Source organism: Festucalex cinctus, chromosome 12 (genome assembly GCF_051991245.1).
Source record: "Festucalex cinctus isolate MCC-2025b chromosome 12, RoL_Fcin_1.0, whole genome shotgun sequence".
NCBI classification, from domain to species: Eukaryota; Metazoa; Chordata; class Actinopteri; order Syngnathiformes; family Syngnathidae; genus Festucalex; species Festucalex cinctus.
In genome coordinates this window covers 9,463,205-9,483,865 of record NC_135422.1, presented here as the reverse complement: position 1 = coordinate 9,483,865, position 20,661 = coordinate 9,463,205, and the positions used below count along the sequence as shown (strand labels likewise).

Sequence of the window (20,661 nt, the reverse complement as noted above, 5' to 3'; positions counted from 1 at the left end):
ATGGGTAGTTGAGTGTCTTTTTTTTTTTTTTTTTTTTGTGGGTTACCAGGACTATGCTAAAACTACAGATCCGATTTCCACAAGCATTTTCCAAAGAAAAACACAAATGTTGGTGACATTCAACAAGCATGCTATGTTTTTAATTTATTGCTACCTATGCTCAACTAAAAATAGATGAATAAAAAAATAGTAAATGACCCGGTTGGGTTAAAAAGGGACTTGAGTCAATTTGACACAACTTGTTTTGGACAAAACAACCCAGAAAATTGGGTCACAACTGACCCAAGTAGGTTATTTTTGACCCAACTCCTCATCACGTTTATTGATCAGACTCAGGTCCATATAACAAACACACATAACATATAAAAGAGAAAAGGATTAAAAAAAAATAAAATACAAAAACTGTTTTAGGGTGTATGTTGTTAAACTGTTGGGTGAGCACAGACCAAGTAAAATCCATTGAAATTAAACTTTTTATCCTCAACAGAGGACCTTATGGTTTCATAACGGTTATTACCTCCCTCAAGGATAGATGAATGGTTAAAAAAAAAAAAAAAAAAAAAAAAAAAAAAAGATTCTTTGACAATATTACTTGACAACTACTTAATGTATTTTTAAGAAATTATATGATAGAGAAGGGCAAAATTAATTGTATCTTTCTGGTTTTCATCATGAATATGAATATGTTTTTAGAGCAATTATTTTTTTCTACAAGCAAAGAAGTAATGTTTTTTGTCTTTGTAGGTTAGCATTATTAAGCTGGGGCAATGGGCCAAGGAAAACCTAATTAAATGTACCTTAAAAAAAATAAATAAATAAAAAAGTTTGTTATTACCCCTGTCAGGAAGGCACAGATGTTTTTGTGTTGGGTATTTGTACTTTATCGATTTATATTAAATTCTCTGGGAGAAAAAGAGAGCCAAGAAAAAAAGCTATTTAATTAATTAAAGTAGCTTCACTGAGTTTTTTTTTTTTCATAGTTTGTAATTACCTCTCTCAGGGAGAATACTGTTTTTGCCAGGTGTTTCTTAGTTACAAACATTTCTCCAAGACGCCTTACCAGATATGCAGGACATTTTGTGGTCGCGAAGGATCTCGGCCAAAGACCAAATAACTGAAATGTCAAACTTGGCTACAGTTTGTTTTTTTCATATACAATTGTTATTACCTCCACCAAGACAGTAATTTCACCATTACTTCTTCAGGAATCTTATTATTAGGAGACTACATAACTGATTTCCACAAGGACTATCAAAAAGAGGGAAAACCTCCACCAAGGAAATTTCATTGCTTAACTCATTTGCTCCCAATAACGTGTAAATACGTTTTTAAAAAATGTTTTAAGTGTCCCAAAGACGTATTTATACGTTTTTTTTTGTTTTGTTTTTTTTGTTTTTAATGCTAGAGCATACAGAAGGCTTTGATGCAGCCTCTCAACTGCAAAGAACGGTTGCAGAAATGGTAGTTATAACACAAACGGCCAGCAGGTGGTAGCAGAGCAAAGGAAATCAACCAGGGCCAGCTAGAAAAAAAGCTAAATTACTTACAATTTTAAATAGATTTGTGAAATCTGATGAAAGTTAGCTCTCTTCTAATGCTAATTGCTGCAAAACGGAAAGAGATAGAAACATATTTTTTTTTCCTGATGAAAGAAGAGACTTTAATCTTTCTTTTGATAGGTTCCATGCTTTTATAGCAATTGAACACAATATTCTGTGGACCTTGCAAAATCAGTCAAAATTCAGTAAAACAACCGGGAGCGAACGGGACTGCTTCTGTGAAAATGGTTGGGAGTGAATGAGTTAAAAGGAAGAGATCAATGATTTCTTTCTTTCTTTTTTTTTTAACTGTCTTTTGCCCCCAGTTCTCTGCGAACACCATATGAATCTTAATGTCATTTGCGATTGGCCGATATCTACGATGGCCTAATTTAGCGCTGATCCACATTAGGAATGTTGAGCGCTGGTCGCGATGGAGTGCCACTCCAGTTATCTATTTATCCAAGACACGCGGCTTCACGGAAAAGCAATCGCGGGGAGAAGAGGAGGTCTGTCCCCTCCAGTTAAAAAGCTTATTACATCCTCCAAATAAGCCTCAACTGTAGAGACTCTTTTCTAATGAAGAATCGACAGTGCGACAACATGATCCTGTAATTGAATTGTTGTGCCACCCGAGAACAAAGACGGTTTCAGTCTGACTCATATGGCTGCCATTTGCGCTCGTTTGATGAAAATACACAACTTGCATTTGCACATTTCATTATCCGAGTAGATATTTGTCAGCTGTCCGAATGTGGTCAAGGATTTCGAAGAGGTGGAATATTGTGTCGCCTTTCACTCATCTGTCTGCGAGGCTGAGACGGGCAACCCTGCCGGATAGAACGTCTCGGCCGCGGCCGCTTCTCCAAAACGAGGCGATATAATGAGATATGCTGATGGGCTGTCGCCCGTCACAGACAAAAACACCTGCAGAACGTCGCCATTTCCATAACCGATTCCTGCGCAAGCTCAGTAAAGACGGTTGAAAAAGCCGAGGAAAGCAACAGGAGAAAAATAAAAAAAATATGACCGAGAGAGCCCTGAGGTGTTTTGACACTCCAAAGTAGCACTTGTGGAAAACACGCCTGAGATGGCACCCAAGGTTGGTGGGTCACTAAGTAAGGACTGGAAGTCACTTGTATGGCTTGACGTGATTCTTGACTTTGGTTTCGTAGCATGCTCTCGATCAATTCTGCATTTGGGGCAGGGTAGACTGTGCCCCACCAGATTGTTTTTTTATGTATAAAAGCTTGGAGTCAAAAGTGAAACTAAATTCGACTAAACATGCTCACTGGCAACCGTCTGTTAGTGGCAGTGCCCCACTGGATGTATTTTTTTTCTTTTAAATACATACGTTATATCTAATACAAGTTCCAACTCTTTTCCTGCCGTTAACACTAATGGAAATCCCAACGAGTACCGCCATCAACGTTAATTGACGTCAACTACGTTTTTTTTGGGGGTTTTTTTCTCCTCAATGGGCAGCACAACATCTTGGGCAGCTCTGGTTTCATGAATAAGATGAAAAAAAAAACACCCACTAACTATGGACAGCAGATGGCGGCATTGTATTTCTTTTCAATAGGATCTCGTGAATCAAATGACGTGACAACATGGCGGATTTTAGGAAATCGAACGTTTTCAAGGATGCCATGAATGATCAAAGTGTCACATTAGATCTATTTCACAGAGCGTCACTAAATAAAAAATATTAGTGTCAAAGTTGTGTAGAAAATTTATGTTTTCACAAAATGCATGTTTTCTATTTTTTTTCCCATAATAGCCATTCAAAGTACCGTATTTTCCGCACTATAAGGCGCACCTAAAAGCCTTCAATTTTTTCAAAAGCTGACCATGCGCCTTATAATCCAGTGCGCCTTATATATGGATCAATACTGAGCCGCAACAGGTCTCGCTGTCAAGACGCTATCGGTGACCCTGCACGACCGGTGACGCGCATTTGCAGAAGATCCCGCCATCTTGGATCGCTAGCTAATACTAATACTTTACCTCAGAAAAAATAATAAAACAGCTGTTTATTCATTTTGACTGACCTATGTGACTGTTTTGTTGACATTCCCCAGCCTCTACTATAGCGCCTTATATATGGAAAAAGTTTTAAAATATGTCATTCATTGAAGGTGCGCCTTATAATGCGGTGCGCCTTATAGTGAAAATACCCCAGCAAAAATGCATTATTTGACGTCTTTTTCCGTCAATGGCAGTCAATGAGTTAAGATGAGATGTAACCAAAATTGACGGATTTCTAAGCAAAATTTGCCTTAAAAAAAGAAAAAAGGAAAAAAGGATGCTGCAATATAATCACAAAATATATTGGCACATTGTGTTTAACACATTCAGTGCCAGCCCAGCAAAAATGCATTATTTGACGTCTTTTTCCGTCAATGGCAGTCAATGAGTTAATGAGAGATGTGCACCAGGTATGAATCGGCATACTGTAAATCGGTTTGATGTTTCTCATGCTTCATTAAATTTAATGAACTTGGAAAATTTGGGCTTTGGGGAACTTTTTCAAGTTTCACATGTTGAGAAACATGACAAAAGCTACAGCCATACCATATTGAATAAAAAAAAAAAGTAACATTGTTGAACCGTTTTCAAGCAACATGCCATTCACATTCCTTGTCACATGAACATCTTATGGTCGTTTCTCATTGGCCTATGTTATTTGAAGTTATGATTGTGCCCTATGAATTCTGCCTCACAAGTGGCAAACGTGACTCGACCAAGAATACACATTCTCAATTTCAAACTACTGTAATGTTTACATGTGAAAAGTACTAGAGCAGAGGTATCCAAACTACGGCCTGGGGGCCATTTGCGGCCCGCCGTCCATTTTTCAGTGGCCCGCGGCATATGCCTATAATGGCATTTGACTTAGTTCAAATAAATTAACAAAAACAAAAATATTTGGAGATGGTCAAAGTAAGAAGGGAGGGTGTTGAAAAAAAACAACAGTTATTTTAGTTAACTAAAACTAACAAAATAACAAGCTAAAATTCAAAAAGCAATTTTGTTAAAATAAAAACGAAAATGCTTTTTAAAAAAAATGAAAACTAACTGAAACTACATTTTATGTTTACAAAACTAACTAATGCTAACTATAATTATAGCAAAAATGTCCTTTTAGTCTTTGTTGTAATTTTTAGTCGATTTATTTTGATATCAACCGGAATAATGACGTTTGAAAGTATGTCACACAGAAGTGACGTCATCTAGCAGCAGCCAATAGAAAAGCACCAAAAGATGACGTCGCTCCCATGGTGTTTTTTAAATATTGCGCACAAGTAATACGCTTGTTTTTTTTAAACAAAAATTAATACTGAAACTAACAAAACTAAACTAAAACTAAGCATTTATTAAAGAAAATAAATAAAACTAATAAAAAACTAACAGAACCACCCTCAAAACTAATTAAAACTAGCTAAATTTAAAAAACAAAAAACAAAAACTAAAATGAAAAATTCCAAAATTATAATAACACTACTGCCATATTACAATAAATTGGTTTATATACTGTAGCATTTTCTTAAATACACAAAAGAACAAATAAATTATTTGTACAATTTTTAGGACTAAAATTTCTCTTCATAACATTATGTGGCCCTTGTGTCCTGATTTTCTGTAAGTGGCCCTCAAATGAAAAAGTTTGGACACCCCTGTACTAGAGGTACCCGTACTCAGCATGAATGCTTGTTTTGGTATCAAACATCCCTAACATATAACTTGTTTTCGTTATTTAACATGTTTGTGTGACTGCACCACCAAACTGTTTGAACAAAGTGAAGAATTTGGTGATACGAGGCCTAATTACGCTCCCAACAGGAAGCGAGAGCCAGTTACTTGCAATTTCTCGTCTTGAGGGATGACTTTCTTCCTCTCTGGTGGATTTACAGCACTAATGAACATCATGCGCTGTCACAGTCTGCAGTCCTAATGGTCACTTCCTCCTTGCAGCTTCTCAAATGACGCTCTTCAATGGCGGAAGCTTCCCAAGGTGGAGGACAGTTATGACAGATTCTGTCATCTTTGGGAGGTAAAATGATGGCAGAGGTCCTCGAGTTCACCGGCGCCCCACTGGGGTGCCTTGAGGCTCTCAACTCAAGCTGCAGCTGATAAAATACTCAAATCTGCTCTACCGAGAAAACAATACGAATTGTGATGACAACCATAGAATAGGAAACACAAATTATTGGAATGTGCTGTTATTTTTTTGTGTGTGTCATTTTGTCCCAATATGTATTTTATATTTAATACAGAGCAGTAAATAAGTGAAATTGGGCAAGACAAACTTCAAGTAACCCAAAAATGTCACTGTTCTACTAAATACTGCATTATGTTTTGTTGAAAATCTTACTAAATTCCCAGCAGTTTTTATGAAAGGGATTACTTAACCCTATGGGCAATTTTCAGCAGTAAAAAGTTGAGATTTTGTCCAGAATTAATTCAATAACTTCATTACTTTTCATGCACAATTAAAACCGCATTTTCCCACTTGCTGTCGACTGAAGATGACATCACGCGTGCTGAGGAAATAGGTAACGACCAATCACGGCTCACCTGTTTTCTGGGCGTGGTCAGCAAACTGAGCTGTGATTGGTCGTTGAGCACGCGTGACGTCATCTTCAGTCGACAGCAAATGGCAAAATGAATTTTTCAAGGTATCAGTTGATCATGAAAAATAATGAAGTTATCAAATTAATTATAGACAAAATGTTATCTTCTTACTGCTGAAAATGTGTAAAGTATCCCTTTTAGGATGGGCGAGTATTGATACCGGATATCTGTATTGGGCCAATAATCGGTGGTCGCCCTCTTGTGGCCATTTTACTATCAAGAAGTAGAAATTATAAGTAGAAGTTTGCTAGATTTTACGATTTTATTGACTGTAGTTTGTTAACCCTCATCTGTAGCACTTTGAGATTTCTTTGAAATGTAAAGTGCATTACAAATTAAATGTATTAATAATAATAATAATAATAATAATAACAATATTATTATTATTGTTATTATTATTATTATTATTATTATTAAATTAGTTGAATTAAAAATTGCCATTAATTTCATACAATTTTAAGGAAAATGCTATATTAAGATATTTAGGTTTTCTTAGAAAAAAAAACTACAAGAAATATTTTTAAAAGATTTAAAATTACAAAAAGTAAATACATAAATAAATAAATAAATAAATGAATGAATAAATGAATAAATGAATAAATGAATAAGTAAATAAGTAAATAAATAATAAATAAAAATGTGTGAATATGCAAATCTGTGGGTGCTAAATCATGAGTTTATATACCGGGAGTCACTTTCCTGTTTTGTAAGGGAAAGAGTGAACATTTGCATGTCTGCTTCACCGTCCCAGATGCAAATCTCCACTCGACTAATGAGGACAAGCTATAGAATGGATGGGATGGTTGTTATTAAAAATTGCGAAAAAACAGCTCACGCTCCCGTTGAGCAACAATGAACTCCCCGGTGCACAAGTTCACAAACACCAATCAAGAGTTTTGGCGGTGCAACTTTTTGCTCTGTGCCGATTTAATGGGAGGTCATTTTCACAAGCCGTACTTGCTTCTCAAAAGCAAAACAACGCATGCAGCCAAGAAGGCAAGCGAGCCGCGGCTCTCGGCTGAGCGACTGCACACAATGATGCGCAACCAGCCACCAGTTATGAATATGATTATAAGAAATTCCCCTCGGTAATTCGGCTTCCAAGACGGCTGCCAGCCGCCGCTCTCGCTTATTCTTGCTTTTCAAAAACCGAGCAGCTCGGTGACATTTTTTTATTTTTTATTTTTTTATCCGTGCGCCTTCGTGAGGTGAATAATTTACCGCTTTTGATATTTCACTCACGGAAAGTTTGCACAATTAGCGAATGGGAGGCGCTCAATCACGTCATATTCATAATGGGACGATGCATTTCTATAAGGAAGACAGAAGGTGATGCTTGTTTGGAGACATCACGACGACTGTGGAAATTAATTGTAAGCATTTGTACGCCGTGACTACACCAGAGTCGTGATATTGCATACTAAAATCAATTGAGCGCAACCAATTACAACATGACCACAGTAGAGACTACACGACAGCGAATATTTAACTGCAAAAATTCAACGCCACTTTTTGCTCTTAATTACTTTTGTACTTCCTAATGGTGGCCAGGGACGTTTAGTTACTCAACTGTGGTAGAGAATAAAATGACCAAAATATCACCACGTACTCGGAACAGACAAACAAGCTTCAGCACTTCAAACTTTTTTTTGTCTTATTGCTTTTTTTAAATGCAAAACATAATAATTAATATTGCAGCTGCAACATGCCATATGACTCAACACATTATTCCGTCTGAGAGACCATTTACATGCCTTGATACGTGCTGCTGTTTGGGTTAGCGACAGTGTTTGACTGGGTTAGACATGTGACTGTCTGTGAATATTAGGGATGGGCGAGTACCGATACCAGTTTTTCACCAAAACTTCACCGGTTTGGAAATACTTCAAAATTGTGAATCTTGAACTAAAAGAGCATTCTTGTGTTTTATTTTGAGCGTTAAGACTATTGGAGAGTGACTGTGCTGTTTTTTTTTTGGGTCAAAATGAAAGGAAATATATTTGTTTAAAAATATATTTTAGTGATTTTTTTTTATTCATCAAAATGTACTACTGGTATCGGCAGTTGGTATCGGTGAGTACTGAGGGTCTGAGTATCGGTATCGGTATCGGTCTGAAAAAAGCGGTATCGAACATCCCTAGTGAATATTATACACGTTTGTGGAAAACAAAAAAGACAAAAAAAGTAACAACAACCCTGACTTTTGTTGTTGTTGTTGTATTTTTCTGCAAATAAATGCTCTCAATGACAATATTTGAGCGCTATGTTGTCAGAATAAAAGTGAATTTTATTCAAAAAGCAAAGTCATAGAAAATCTGACTTTTTCCCCAGAGCTGTGTAGAAATAGGTGAGGCATTTGATAAAATGCCAACATCAGATGAAACATGGACGCACATTGTGGAATAACAACATGACTGTATCTGCACTAGAAAGAATCATATTTAATAATACTGCGGTAGCAGGGGCGGATTTACGGTCAGGCAAATACACAAGGTAGGCAAAAGAACCCCCCCCCCCCCCCAAAAAAAATAAATAAAAATAAAATAATAATAATAATAATAATAATATATATATATATATATATATATATATATATATATATATATATATATATATATATATATATATATATACATATTCATGAAAGTAATTACTGTCATTCTACCATCTTAATTAGAGGGGCAATTAATCCATAGCTAAACCATTATCAAATTAATCAATACACAATGTGATAACCGATGCATCATTTAGGTACCTTTAATTTAAAATTGTCCAGACTGATTATCTTTGTGTTGAATCCAAAAAAAAAAAAAAAAAAAAACACTTGCAAACATCTTTTACTTTGGAAACTACGATCAACATTTATTTTATTTATTTATTTTCTGAGCATTTTCTGACATGCTAAGCACCAAACCAATAACTCAATCATGATTTATATCTGTACTCTTTTTGTCCTTTCAATTTGAAATAATGTCCTCTTTTTTTAATAAAGAGATGGAAATGATGTTTTCTTTTATGTTTTTAATCCAATTCATCTATTAATCGGCAAAATAATCAACAGAATTCTCAATTGAGCAAAATTATTTTTGCTGCTCCCTCTTGATTCAGGAGGTGAGAGGTAGACAACAGTAAAGTAATTATTATTATTATTATTATTTTTTTTTTTGTACGGTTGTGAGTATGAAGTCAAGAGAAAAGCAAACCGTTTTTCCGTAAAAGCACAAAAGGTTTAAACGTTTTTCATGGTGCACAACCAAAAAAAAAAAAACTTTCAGCCAAGGTAAAGGATCATAATCCTCAATAAGAACTTCATCGGGCTCGGGAACTAGGAGGAGTTTCTCAAATGAACATTTAGTTGATGATAGGCATGAATATTTAAAATCTTTGCTGATAAAGCAACAGGGGGAAGGGGAACATATAAAAACTGTTGGATATTATTGTCATAGATTTCAAACGAGCTTGTGCTGGTGTGAAAATAAAACTTTTGCCACATGGATATGGGGTGGTTCCATGACTGTTTCATGAGCCCCCCAAATGACTAGCTAAGCCCCTGCGCGCAGGATTCTTGTTACAATACACGGTCTGATGACGCATTACTTGGTGGGTGCTGCTGTTTTAGTTAACAAATAGGCCCCGTTTTGCATAGCTCTTTCACTTTTAGTTTCGTCTTTATTTTGGATGAGCGACATGCAGTATGAAGGAAGACTTAATTAGCGTATTGATCGATCATCTATCGCAGCTGACTGGGTGAGCGGTGATGTACACATCATGGTTGCCAAGCAATTGCACGGACAATTTAGAGCTTTCGATTAATCTAACATGCATGAACTGAGACACTAACGTACTGAAATATATCATCTAGTGCAGTCTTTCCCATATTCTTTTGAGTTTTTTATTGTTTATTGTTTAAAATGGGATCCCCATTAGTTTTCAGTCACTGTGGTGAAAACTATTCTTCCTGGGGTCCCTCACAAAACTATAAATAAAATATTATTCTTTAAAAAATCAGAATCACCACAATCAACATAATTAACTTAAACATTCCAAAGTACATACATAAAATAAAATAAACAAAAAACAAAAGGAACCTGCAGCTAACAGGCTTGAATCACACTGTACTACCAATTTTCACATATCACTTAGTTCATTTTAATACAAAGTTATATAACACCATTCATAATTTCTTTTCCAATTATTGCTTTTTTTTTTTAGTGTTTTGGGTGTTTTGTTCCTGATATTTAAAGTTGAAAAGGCTGTTTAAAGGGAACTCAAAGTAGCTACTTTTTTTTTTTTTTGGTAAATGTAATATAATTTATAGATAACAATGGCAGTTTTTTTTTCTTTATTTGATTCCCATTATTTTATTTATATTACTCATTTATTTTCAAGGCAACCTATTTATTTTGTAAGAATGAAATGTTCAAATGAAATGTAAAGAAAGGAAATGATTTTTATTTAATAATCAGCGATGTCATGTTCTACTTTTGGCGAGCCATCAACATGTATGAGAGGCGCTATGACAAATACATTTGGGGGCGCACAATTTGTGTGCTTGTTGTATGATCAATTAAAAAAAAAAAAAAAAAAAAAAAAAAAATGTCACAGTTAGCAACCCTCAACCCGACCAATATATGTGCTGTTGAAAAGAGATTATTATTATTATTATTTTTTGTTATATATTATAAAAAAAAAAAAAAAAAAAGGAGAAAAAAAAAAAAAAAAGAAGAAATTATTTTTTTTTATTGTGATGCCCAATTTCGAGCTCCTAAATTGAAGACTTTTTAATCCCAACAATGGTCACTCTCAGATTCACTCCCACTATTGCCATGGCAAAGTACATTAAGATTAAAGTGGGTTGAAGTAGTTTTGGCATTGCAATTTGATTACATCATACTTTCTACAAAAAAACACTCTGAAAATGAAAAGTTCCAACAGAAAGACTCACCTGCGCGGCCATGAAGGAGAGATCCATGCTGTTGCTCGGCTCAGGACGAAGGCACTCAATGAAAAAAGCCTGCGTGCGCCTTTCACCCTCCGCCTCCTTCTCCTCCTCCTCTTCTTCTTCTTCTTCTTCTTCTTCACCTCCTCATTGAGCATGTGCCCCCGCTTTTGTTTTTAATCTCTTCCCCCCCGTTTGGAAGCGCACACGCGCACGAGTGGCGTCGCACGTTTCACATGGGCATGAGGATGGAGGAGGAGGAGGAGGAGGAGGGCGGAAAAACAAGAGTGAGGACGAGAGGCGGCAGAGGGAGGAGGTGATGTGGATGCGAGAGGCAGCGTGAGAGGATGTGGAGGAGAGTCGAGGCAGACGCTCTGACACAGAATCGTCTCTCTCTCTCTCGATCCTCGCTCTCCTCTGTGTCGAAGGCAAAATTGAGGATTTCGAAGGTGAGATGAGATTGGAACATTTCAATTCAATGGCCTGATTACATCAAGAATGTTTTTGTCTGTCAGACCGTGTGGCGACAGCAGTCTCTCTTCCCACCAGTAGTTTAACATTACTATGTAGTTGCAGGATCCCAGGGGGTCTGCGACTCAAATAATTGCACCGTCTAAACCACTTGATTGGAACGCACAGTAGCAGCATTCCCCTGATAGTCGTGACAGGGACACAAGCATGGCAAAAATCACATATACACCCAAAAAAAGGCTATAATAATAATAATAATAATAATAATAATAGTACTAATTAGGGATGGACGAGTACCGATACCAAGTATCGGTATCCGGACGATACCAGCCTTTTTTCAAGTACTCGAGTACTCGTGATGCAGACGAGTACAAGCGACCGATGGCAGAGGGGGAAGATGTTAAGTGAGTCGTCCTCCTTGCCTGTAACTGGTGCTAGCTTGCAGCAGTTTTTCACCAAAACTTCACCGGTTTGGAAATACTTCAAAATTGTGAATCTTGAACTAAAAGAGCATTTTTGTGTTTTATTTTGAGCGTTAAGACTATTGAAGAGTGGCTGTGCTGTTTTTTTGGTAAAAATTAAAGGAAATATATTTGTTTAAAAACATCTTTTGGTGATTTTTTTTTTTATTTGTCAAAATGTACTACTGGTATCGGCAGTTGGTATCGGTATCGGTGAGTACTGAGGGTCTGAGTATCGGTATCGGTCTGAAAAAAAGTGGTATCGAATATCCCTAATAATAATAATAATAATAATAAAAATAATAATAATAATAATAGTTATTATTGTTATTGTCATTATTATTATTAATGATGATGATGATAAATAATAATAATAATAATAATAATAATAATGTGCATTATTATTGTTATTATTATAGTTATTTTTATTGTCATTATTATTAATGATGATGATTAAAAAATAATAATAATAATATGTATTATTGGGCGGCACGGTAGTCGAGTGGTTAGCACGTCCGCTTCCCAGTTCTGAGGTCTCCGGTTCGAGTCCAGGCTCGGACCTTCCTGGGTGGAGTTTGCATGTTCTCCCCGTGCCCGCGTGGGTCTTCTCCGGGTACTCCGGTCTCCTCCCACATTCCAAAGACATGCATGGCAGGTTAATTGGGCGCTCTGAATTGTCCCTAGGTGTGCGTGTGAGTGTGGATGGTTGTTCGTCTCTGTGTGCCCTGCGATTGGTTGGCAACCAGTCCAGGGTGTCCCCCGCCTCGTGCCCAGAGCCAGCTGAGATAGGCGCCAGCAGCCCCCGCGACCCTTGTGAGGAATAAGCGGTCAAGAAAATGGATGGATGGATGGATATGTATTATTATTATTATTATTATTATTATTATTATTATTTCCTGTACAGTAGATGCCACTAGATGAGTGCAAAGCACTTTTTTTTTTGTCAGATTAGGAAGGTCTGTGACCTGACTAAATGAATGAAGCTCCTCACCTCACTCCAACATAGTTCATTAGCAGAAAGATGCCACAAGATGGCTCCAAAGCAATATTTTTCTATTAGATGTGAACCAAAGCTGTCAAAATGAACCGATTAATCAACAAGTAATCGATGATCAAATTAATCAACAACTATTTCAATCATTGACTAACCGTTTAACCGCTGTTTAACTTGTTTAACTTAAAGAAACGTGCAATTTGTGTCATTTGCGGATGCGCATACAGAGACCACGCTAATCCATTATTTATACAACTAAAAACTTTAAAATTTAATGAATTGATGGAGTTCAGCCGTCTCAAAATAACGTTTAAAGCCCATCACGAAAGTTTACCAGTTAATATACAAATTAAGTTGATATAATAATCGATTCTAAAAGCATTCAATAGTGACAGTCCTAGTTTGAACACAAAAACAGTGATTTTGCAACTTTATGTCCCCTTCTCAGTTATTTTTTGTTACCCATTAAAACATTTGATGAAGCAGGATAGTCTGAGACAAACAGGGACAGCTGGTCTCATCCATTTCATGAAGCACTACACATATTTTTGACATTTTTATGCATTCATTTTTCATGAACACGACCTTGTACTGATGATCACTTCAAAGGCTGACCTTTACCTTATATACCGAGGTGAGGATCTTCCTTGTGTGAGTGAGGGGAAGGCTGTTCAAAAAAGAAGAAAGAATCCGTTAAAAGTGTCATCAAAAAATAGAAGCGATGAAATGTTTGCTGAAGGTCACGCGTCTCTATTTTGCTGGTAGTTTTTTTTCTTCATTCAGGCTGAGACGAGGTATGAGGATGTGAATGAATGGAGTCACAACTGACAGGTGGTTCAAGAAAGGTAAGCTGAATACAAAAAATACTACTTTAAAGTACATTACATTGATTGGTTAATTAACTCGTTCACTCCCAGCCATTTTCACAGAAACAATCCCGTTCGCTCCCGGCTGTTTTACTGGATTTTGACTTATTTTGCAAGACCCACAGAATATTTTGTTCTATTGCTGTAAAAGCATGGAACCTATCAAAAGAAAGATTAAAGTCTATTCTTTCATCAGGAAAAAAAAAGTATGTTTCTATCTGTTTCCGTTTTGCAGCAATTAGCATTAGAAGAGAGTTTTATCAGTTTTCACAAATCTATTTAAAATCGTAAGTAATTGAACTTTTTTTTTTTCTAGATGGCCCTGGTTGATCTCCTTTGTTCTGCTGCCACCTGCTGGCCGTTTGTGTAATAACTACCATTTCTGCAACCGTTCTTTGCAGTTGAGAGGCTGCATCAAAGCCTTCTGTATGCTCTAGCATAAAAAAAAAGAAAAGAAAACGTATAAATACGTCTTTGGGACACTTAGAACATTAAAAAAAATGTATTTACACGTTATTGGGAGCAAATGAGTTGTTAACTATCCCAGGTAATTTTGACCTGTGCACACCGTGGATTGGTTGCCATAGTAAAGAATGTTAAGTATAAATTTCCATGTTGCGCTTTACCAATGAGATGGAAGAAAAAATCAGCACACACCAGCACCTCAGATTCTTTTTTAATTATTGTTTTCTGTGCTGAGTGTGCAATTCTGTCCTCCACAGTGGGGATTTTACTACTGTACCTCCATTTTAAAGAACTAATCATTAACATGCCGAAATGCATTGGAATGTCCTTTTTAATTACCTTAATGTTCAGGCGTGAAACCCGTATTGTTATGCACGCAATCACTTTTATTCTTTTTCATCTCCTGTAGCCGCTTTCGGGGGGTAGTTGGGCACAGAAAATCTCAAAATCTCCAATCGGTAAAAATAGATGAATAATACGAGATCTTGTCATGTTAAGATCTTCCAGGTTGATGCTAATGAGTTGGAATAATGTCATCCCACCTCCTCGGCCTGCCTGGACTCAACATCTCAACTGCCTGCTGTGTGACTGATGCGCTCTGTCATCTGGGCACATATGAGGCCAACGTGCTCCTATGAGCATTTGTGTGCCTTGATGCATTTAGATTTATTTTTACATTTCCGGTTTACATGTATGGTTCAAGTCTTTGGAAATGTGTCACACTAAAAGATCATTCACCTTGTGTGTCAGGGCTTTGTTGTAATTTTCCACCATGTGACAGCTACATGTCAGATGGTATTAATAACATTTGTCTTAAGTCCAAAAATTGTTTCATTCATCAAAAAGAAAAAGGCTGATATTTTGAGCCAAAACCGCTTGAGATAAGACACAAAAGTCACCCGCACATCCCAACTTCGGCGCTGTTAATTCTTTCAATCAGCCACTTAATGCATGTGCACAAATATAGCCTACTGTATTACAAAACAGTGTAATGGGCCAAAAGAAAAAGAAAACTCAAGGAAATGTAAGCTGGGGGACAAATCATAGTTGTTGTAGTTCATGAGAACAAAAATATTGTGAGATATGGTGACAAAAACACCTTATTTACTACTAATAAAGCTGAAATACTAAGCTCAATTGTGATTTTCAAAAATCACTTTTTTCTTAATAATGCATAGAAGTATAACTATAGTAATAAGTGTGATAATAAATAATTGTGAGAGCAATTTCTATAAATATTAAACTATTCTTTCCAAAAACAATACCACACATAATTTAATATTTTACTTTTAAGTAGTTTTACTATTATGAGAAACAAAGCCATTTAAAAAAAAAGTTTTTTGAAAGTTAATGTTTTGACAACAAAAGTCAATCTTGATATTACAAGAAAAAAAAAAAAAACTCGTGACGTGAATTAGATCATTTATAGATGAAAATATATATAAAACAAGTTTTAGTATGAGAAAAAAAAGTTTTAATATGATGTGAAAAATATGATGTTACAGAAATAGCAAAGAAATATTTTACACAAGTACTTGAGAGAGTAGAAGAAAATATAAGAAAAAGACAATTTTATGATTGTAAAGTTGTAATTTTATACAAGTTTTGTTTTTACCTTATCAACCAAAGTCTGAAGAACAAGTTATTATTTTTCAAGAATCAACATTGTAAGAAGAAAAAGCCAGAATGTTAATTTACTTTAATAATTTAAAGTTATAGTAAAAAGAAAGATGTAATTTTATGAGAACAAAAATAGGCAGTTACTGGTAGGTCTATTAAAAAATAATAATAATAAAAAAAAATAAAAAATAAAAATCCTAATCTGACAAAAATAACATGCTTTCTGGAGGAAAGCAATAATATTAGTCATCATCATTAGTAAATAATTGATGATGATAATGACCCAATTGAAGTCTGAATCTGAATGTTGACCTTGACTCGTTTAACTTATGACATTATTCCACTTTTTCCCTGGTAACATGACAGCTTTGAGCTTTATTCTCTCTGTTCTACACATCCTTGAGGGCCTCCCTTCAAAACGCTGCACATCCAAGCAGGCAGCTGATTCATAATTCATGCTCAGCTGGATGCCTTCAAATGCATCGTGTGTGCTTCTTCTCATAGGCAACCAATAAGAGTGCATACGATTTCTGCACCTCATCCCCAGCGTTCTGTTCTCTTAATTATGATCTTGACCACTCAGATGTGATGAAGCACACTGACACAGAATGTGCAATCTGCTCCATTGCTCACTGTGTGAATCTGCCTGCACAAAATCGTGTTGCACCACAACTTAGACCTGCTTCTACCTGCTCTAAAGTTTAGTCTACTTTCAGATACTCAATTGTCAGATGCACCGGCAGCGTGTAAAAGAAATGATGTAATGACTTATTCAACCCCTATCCCCTGCAAATTAATAACATAATCAGTGGTTTGTTTTCTTACTGCATGAGTCCCTCTTCTGCTGAGAAAACAACACTCACAGAAGTCAATCGACGACTTTGCTGGGTAGTTTGCATTCAGCACTTCCTGCTAATGTGCCAAATTAGCCGATGCTGAATTGCGCGGAACAGTCATTGAACACATGGATGGATGGAGGCATTAGCAAGCAGCAGTGGAACTGCAAATGTTTGTTCTGGAACCCTGGTCCCCAATTAGCCGTTGCGTGCGTCATCCAATTAACCTTTCCTTTTCTCCTTGGGCGAAAAAACAAATCAGGTAACTTAAGAACATGGGTGTCGTCCGCACATCCATGTGCACTTCATCATTCACCAAAACAGCAGCACTTACAGAGGCACATCTCTCTGATTAATTTTAGGGTTCGGTGCCACTCCATATGTTCCAGGAGTATGTGTGAATATGTTAAAGGATTAAAACAGGTGATCAGCATAATCATCATGGCTGCTATTTTTACACGCAAGGTTAAAGAGTTAGCTACTAAGTCTATTTGAATTCTGTTGCTAACCAAAACAGCAGCACTTAACGAGGCATGTAGACAATCTTTCTGATTAAATGGTGTTGCGTCTTATGACATGCTGTAAGACGAATTCCTGTCATGACTGGGTCATGCCAGGGTTAAGTTTGGGTCATGCAAGGGCATGGCAGGGTTATGTTTGGGTCATGCAAGGGTTATGTTTTGGGTCATGGTACTGTCATGACTGGGTCATGGCAGGGTTAAGTTTGGGTCATGCAAGGGCATGACAGGGTTATGTTTGGGTCATGCAAGGGTTATGTTTGGGTCATGGTACTGTCATGACTGGGTCATGCCAGGCTTATGCTTGGGCCATGCAATAGCATGGCAGGGTTATGTTTGGGTCATGCCAGGGTTATGCTTGGGTCATGCCAGGGTTATGTTTGGGTCATGCAATGGCATGACAGGGTTATGTTTGGGTCAGGCAAGGGTTATGACCTTGTTTGGGTCATGACCGTGTGGTCAAGTGTCTGTTTTGAACTGATGTAACCAGCATCTAGTTTCAACTGGTAAAACGCTATGTAATGTCAGAAGCTATGTGATGTCAAGAATCTTTAATCTCTTTATCTGGTCAACAGCCAATCAGATAATAACATGTCAGTCCTGTTACCCACATGTTAAGCCACAGCCAATCAGATCCATTCGCTGTCTATATAAGCCTGTCTGAGAAGTGTGTGTTTTTGTCGGATTATTACCTCTGTTCCTCTGTGCAACTCTCGTTGTTTCTCGTCTAGTCAAGTTTGTTCCACGCTTCTCGATGTGAATAAATAGTTTAGGTCTTATTTGAGTCTGTGTTTTTGGGATCCAACCCCAGATCACAACAATTCCTACGACAAAAGATGATTTTATGCTAATGACAATTAGAATTCCTGAGAATGAGGTGAAAATTAAATTGTAAAATTACAAGCGTTTTTTTTTTTTAATTTAAATTATTATTATTATTTAACAACTTTTCTCATCATATTCCAAATTTCTGTGATTTTACGGCTTCTTTCTTGTACACAATTTGGGGTGTATATTTTATGTTTATTTTTATTATAAAATCGTAATATTTAATAATACACTATTGGTAATATTTGTAGTATACAGTATAAAATTAAAATGACAAGAAAAGCATACAGTACCAATATGAAGAAAAGTAAAGAATTGTAATATGACAATATCAAACAAGTGAACAATAAAAAAAAATAAAAATAAAAATAGGCCCAATATGACAAAAAGTAAAAAGTATGCAAACCTGACAAAGTGTCATCAGGAGGTTCCAACAAAAATGCAAGAGACAAGTCAGGAAATTGGATGTACTTGGAAATGTGTGAATTTTGCAATTCAGCTCCTTGTGAAAGGGCAGCAAGTTTTGCAAGAAACATTTAATAGTCGGATGTGAATATATATATATTTTTTTGATGAGGTCAAATGAAGTTGACCTGCAAAGGTTCCCGTGCATTTTAGTCCATCGTGAAATTTCACCTCGAAAGCCTCGACGTCCCTGACTTTTTGTGACGAGCATACGTGCACGCCAAACAAACGAGAGAACAGTTTGCCCTCAATTTGCTGCTCAAAGCCAAACGTATTGTCACATTGGCACACACTGCCTGTGTGTGTATACAACCCGAGCAATTACAAAAGTTTGTTTAGGCACACTTCAATTTGAATACATTACCGGCGAACATATTTGCGTGTTTGTGCCAAAGAGGACACCTGAAAGTCAGCGGCGTTTCTAAGGGTGAGACGGGATGAGCCCGGAGCGAGATGAATGAATCTCGCAGACAGACACGCCCCACGCCCAAGCGGCAGATTTGGGAAGAGCCGCTGGCTGCAAATTAGGATGGGACGGAGCGCGCGCAGGACGTGGGAAGGGAGCCAAGCACAGAAAGAAGTAAATGACTTTTGCTGTGTCACATGATTTCCCTGGGGTGAGGACGCCGCCAGTCTGGCATTAAATGAAGCTGATGAATTTTAAATATCGCTTCGGGCAAAAGTGCTAATAACTAACAAATGGTTTTTGTTTTGTTTTGTTTTTACAAAATGATGTATTGATAGCAGATTGGCAGCAGAGATTGTCTTGACCAGTTTCCCAACCGTTATTGAGCCAAGGCACTTTGGCATATTTTATATCAGAAAAATCTCAGTGATGATCTCGCCTCAGTTTACTCGGAAATGTACTTTCTCGGCGTGAAACATTATTCTGTTGTATAAATGGCAACATTTGGATTTATTGTAACTTCCGCCATTTAGTGGAAGATCATTGATTGCACAAATGCAAATAAGTATTAATTTTCAGACTTATTACGTGAACTCAGCTGCAGCACAGTGGTGAGAGAATCAAAACCTAGTACTTGTATGAGACGACTTTATTTTTGTATCATGAATACATTGTGAACTTTACACAATGGATCCTCAGTATTTGCGGGCAATTGGGACCCAGACTGGGCCGGCCTGCGAAAATCTGCATTTTTTTTTTTAACCCCAAAACGACGATATATTTACACAATATGTAAATAAATAAATAAATAAATAAATAACTAAATAAATAAATAATTAATTAATTAATTAAATAATTAATTAATTAAGTAATTGCAAAATATTGCAAAATAAAAATAAAATAATAAAAATAATTTAAAAAAACGCCTATGTCTTGGTGGCATGCATTTCATGAATAGATCCACACTATTTGAAAAGTGTTGGATGTAAATAAAAAATAAAAAGAAAAAGAAAACATGAACATGGCATAGCTTACCTGTTTTGTGGATTTGGTCATGTTCCTGAACCTTTCAGAATTGTGACGTCTTCTTCAATCAACAATAAGTGGCAAAATGGCTGCCCCCTAAGATGGACAAAAATGGTTGCATTTTACTTGATAATTTATATTCCACACACGCACAATATTAAACAAAATGCCGGGTTTAGACTAGTGGGGGCGTATTGAATATAATATTTTACTTAATTAATTACTTAATTAATTACTTAATTAATTACTTAATTAATTAATTAATTACGCCTGCCACAATTTTTTTTTAAATACATTTAATTTAAGGTCACAGGAAGTGCTCGTATAAATGATTATATAATGTCCATAGATAGACAAGTACCAGAATCTTTCTGGTAGACAGCAGCTGTTTGATTCGTAATTGATGTGGCAGAAAGAAACAGCCCAATGTTCTATGCAACTTGTACAAAACAAATAAGCCCCGTCAAGGTGGCGGTAAGGAAAAGAAAGGAGATCTCGACAAGACCAGAATGCAACTCGATAGATGAACCTGAACAACAATACGGTCTTTTTACTGATGCGGGACGTATCGCAGGTCCGATTGCCTGTTG

The 20,661-nt window shown here is 36.4% G+C and overlaps 2 protein-coding genes across 2 annotated transcripts in view; one reads left to right on the top strand and one right to left on the bottom strand.

Annotated features, from left to right (window-relative positions):
* Positions 1-11,514, bottom strand: part of LOC144031943 (uncharacterized protein C14orf132-like) — a 39,525-nt gene extending 28,011 nt beyond the window's left edge. The window contains 2 exon segments of the mRNA XM_077539487.1: positions 11,122-11,189; positions 11,192-11,514. Coding sequence (XP_077395613.1) covers positions 11,122-11,189; positions 11,192-11,273 — 150 coding nt within the window. The 5' untranslated portion in view covers positions 11,274-11,514.
* The window catches only part of LOC144031942 (protein TUNAR-like), a 62,294-nt gene continuing 53,134 nt past the window's right edge, over positions 11,502-20,661 (top strand). Inside the window, exons 1-2 of the mRNA XM_077539485.1 lie at positions 11,502-11,564; positions 13,807-13,886. Of these exons, the coding sequence (XP_077395611.1) occupies positions 13,850-13,886 (37 nt within the window). The 5' untranslated portion in view covers positions 11,502-11,564; positions 13,807-13,849. The remainder of the gene's footprint in view (positions 11,565-13,806; positions 13,887-20,661) is intronic.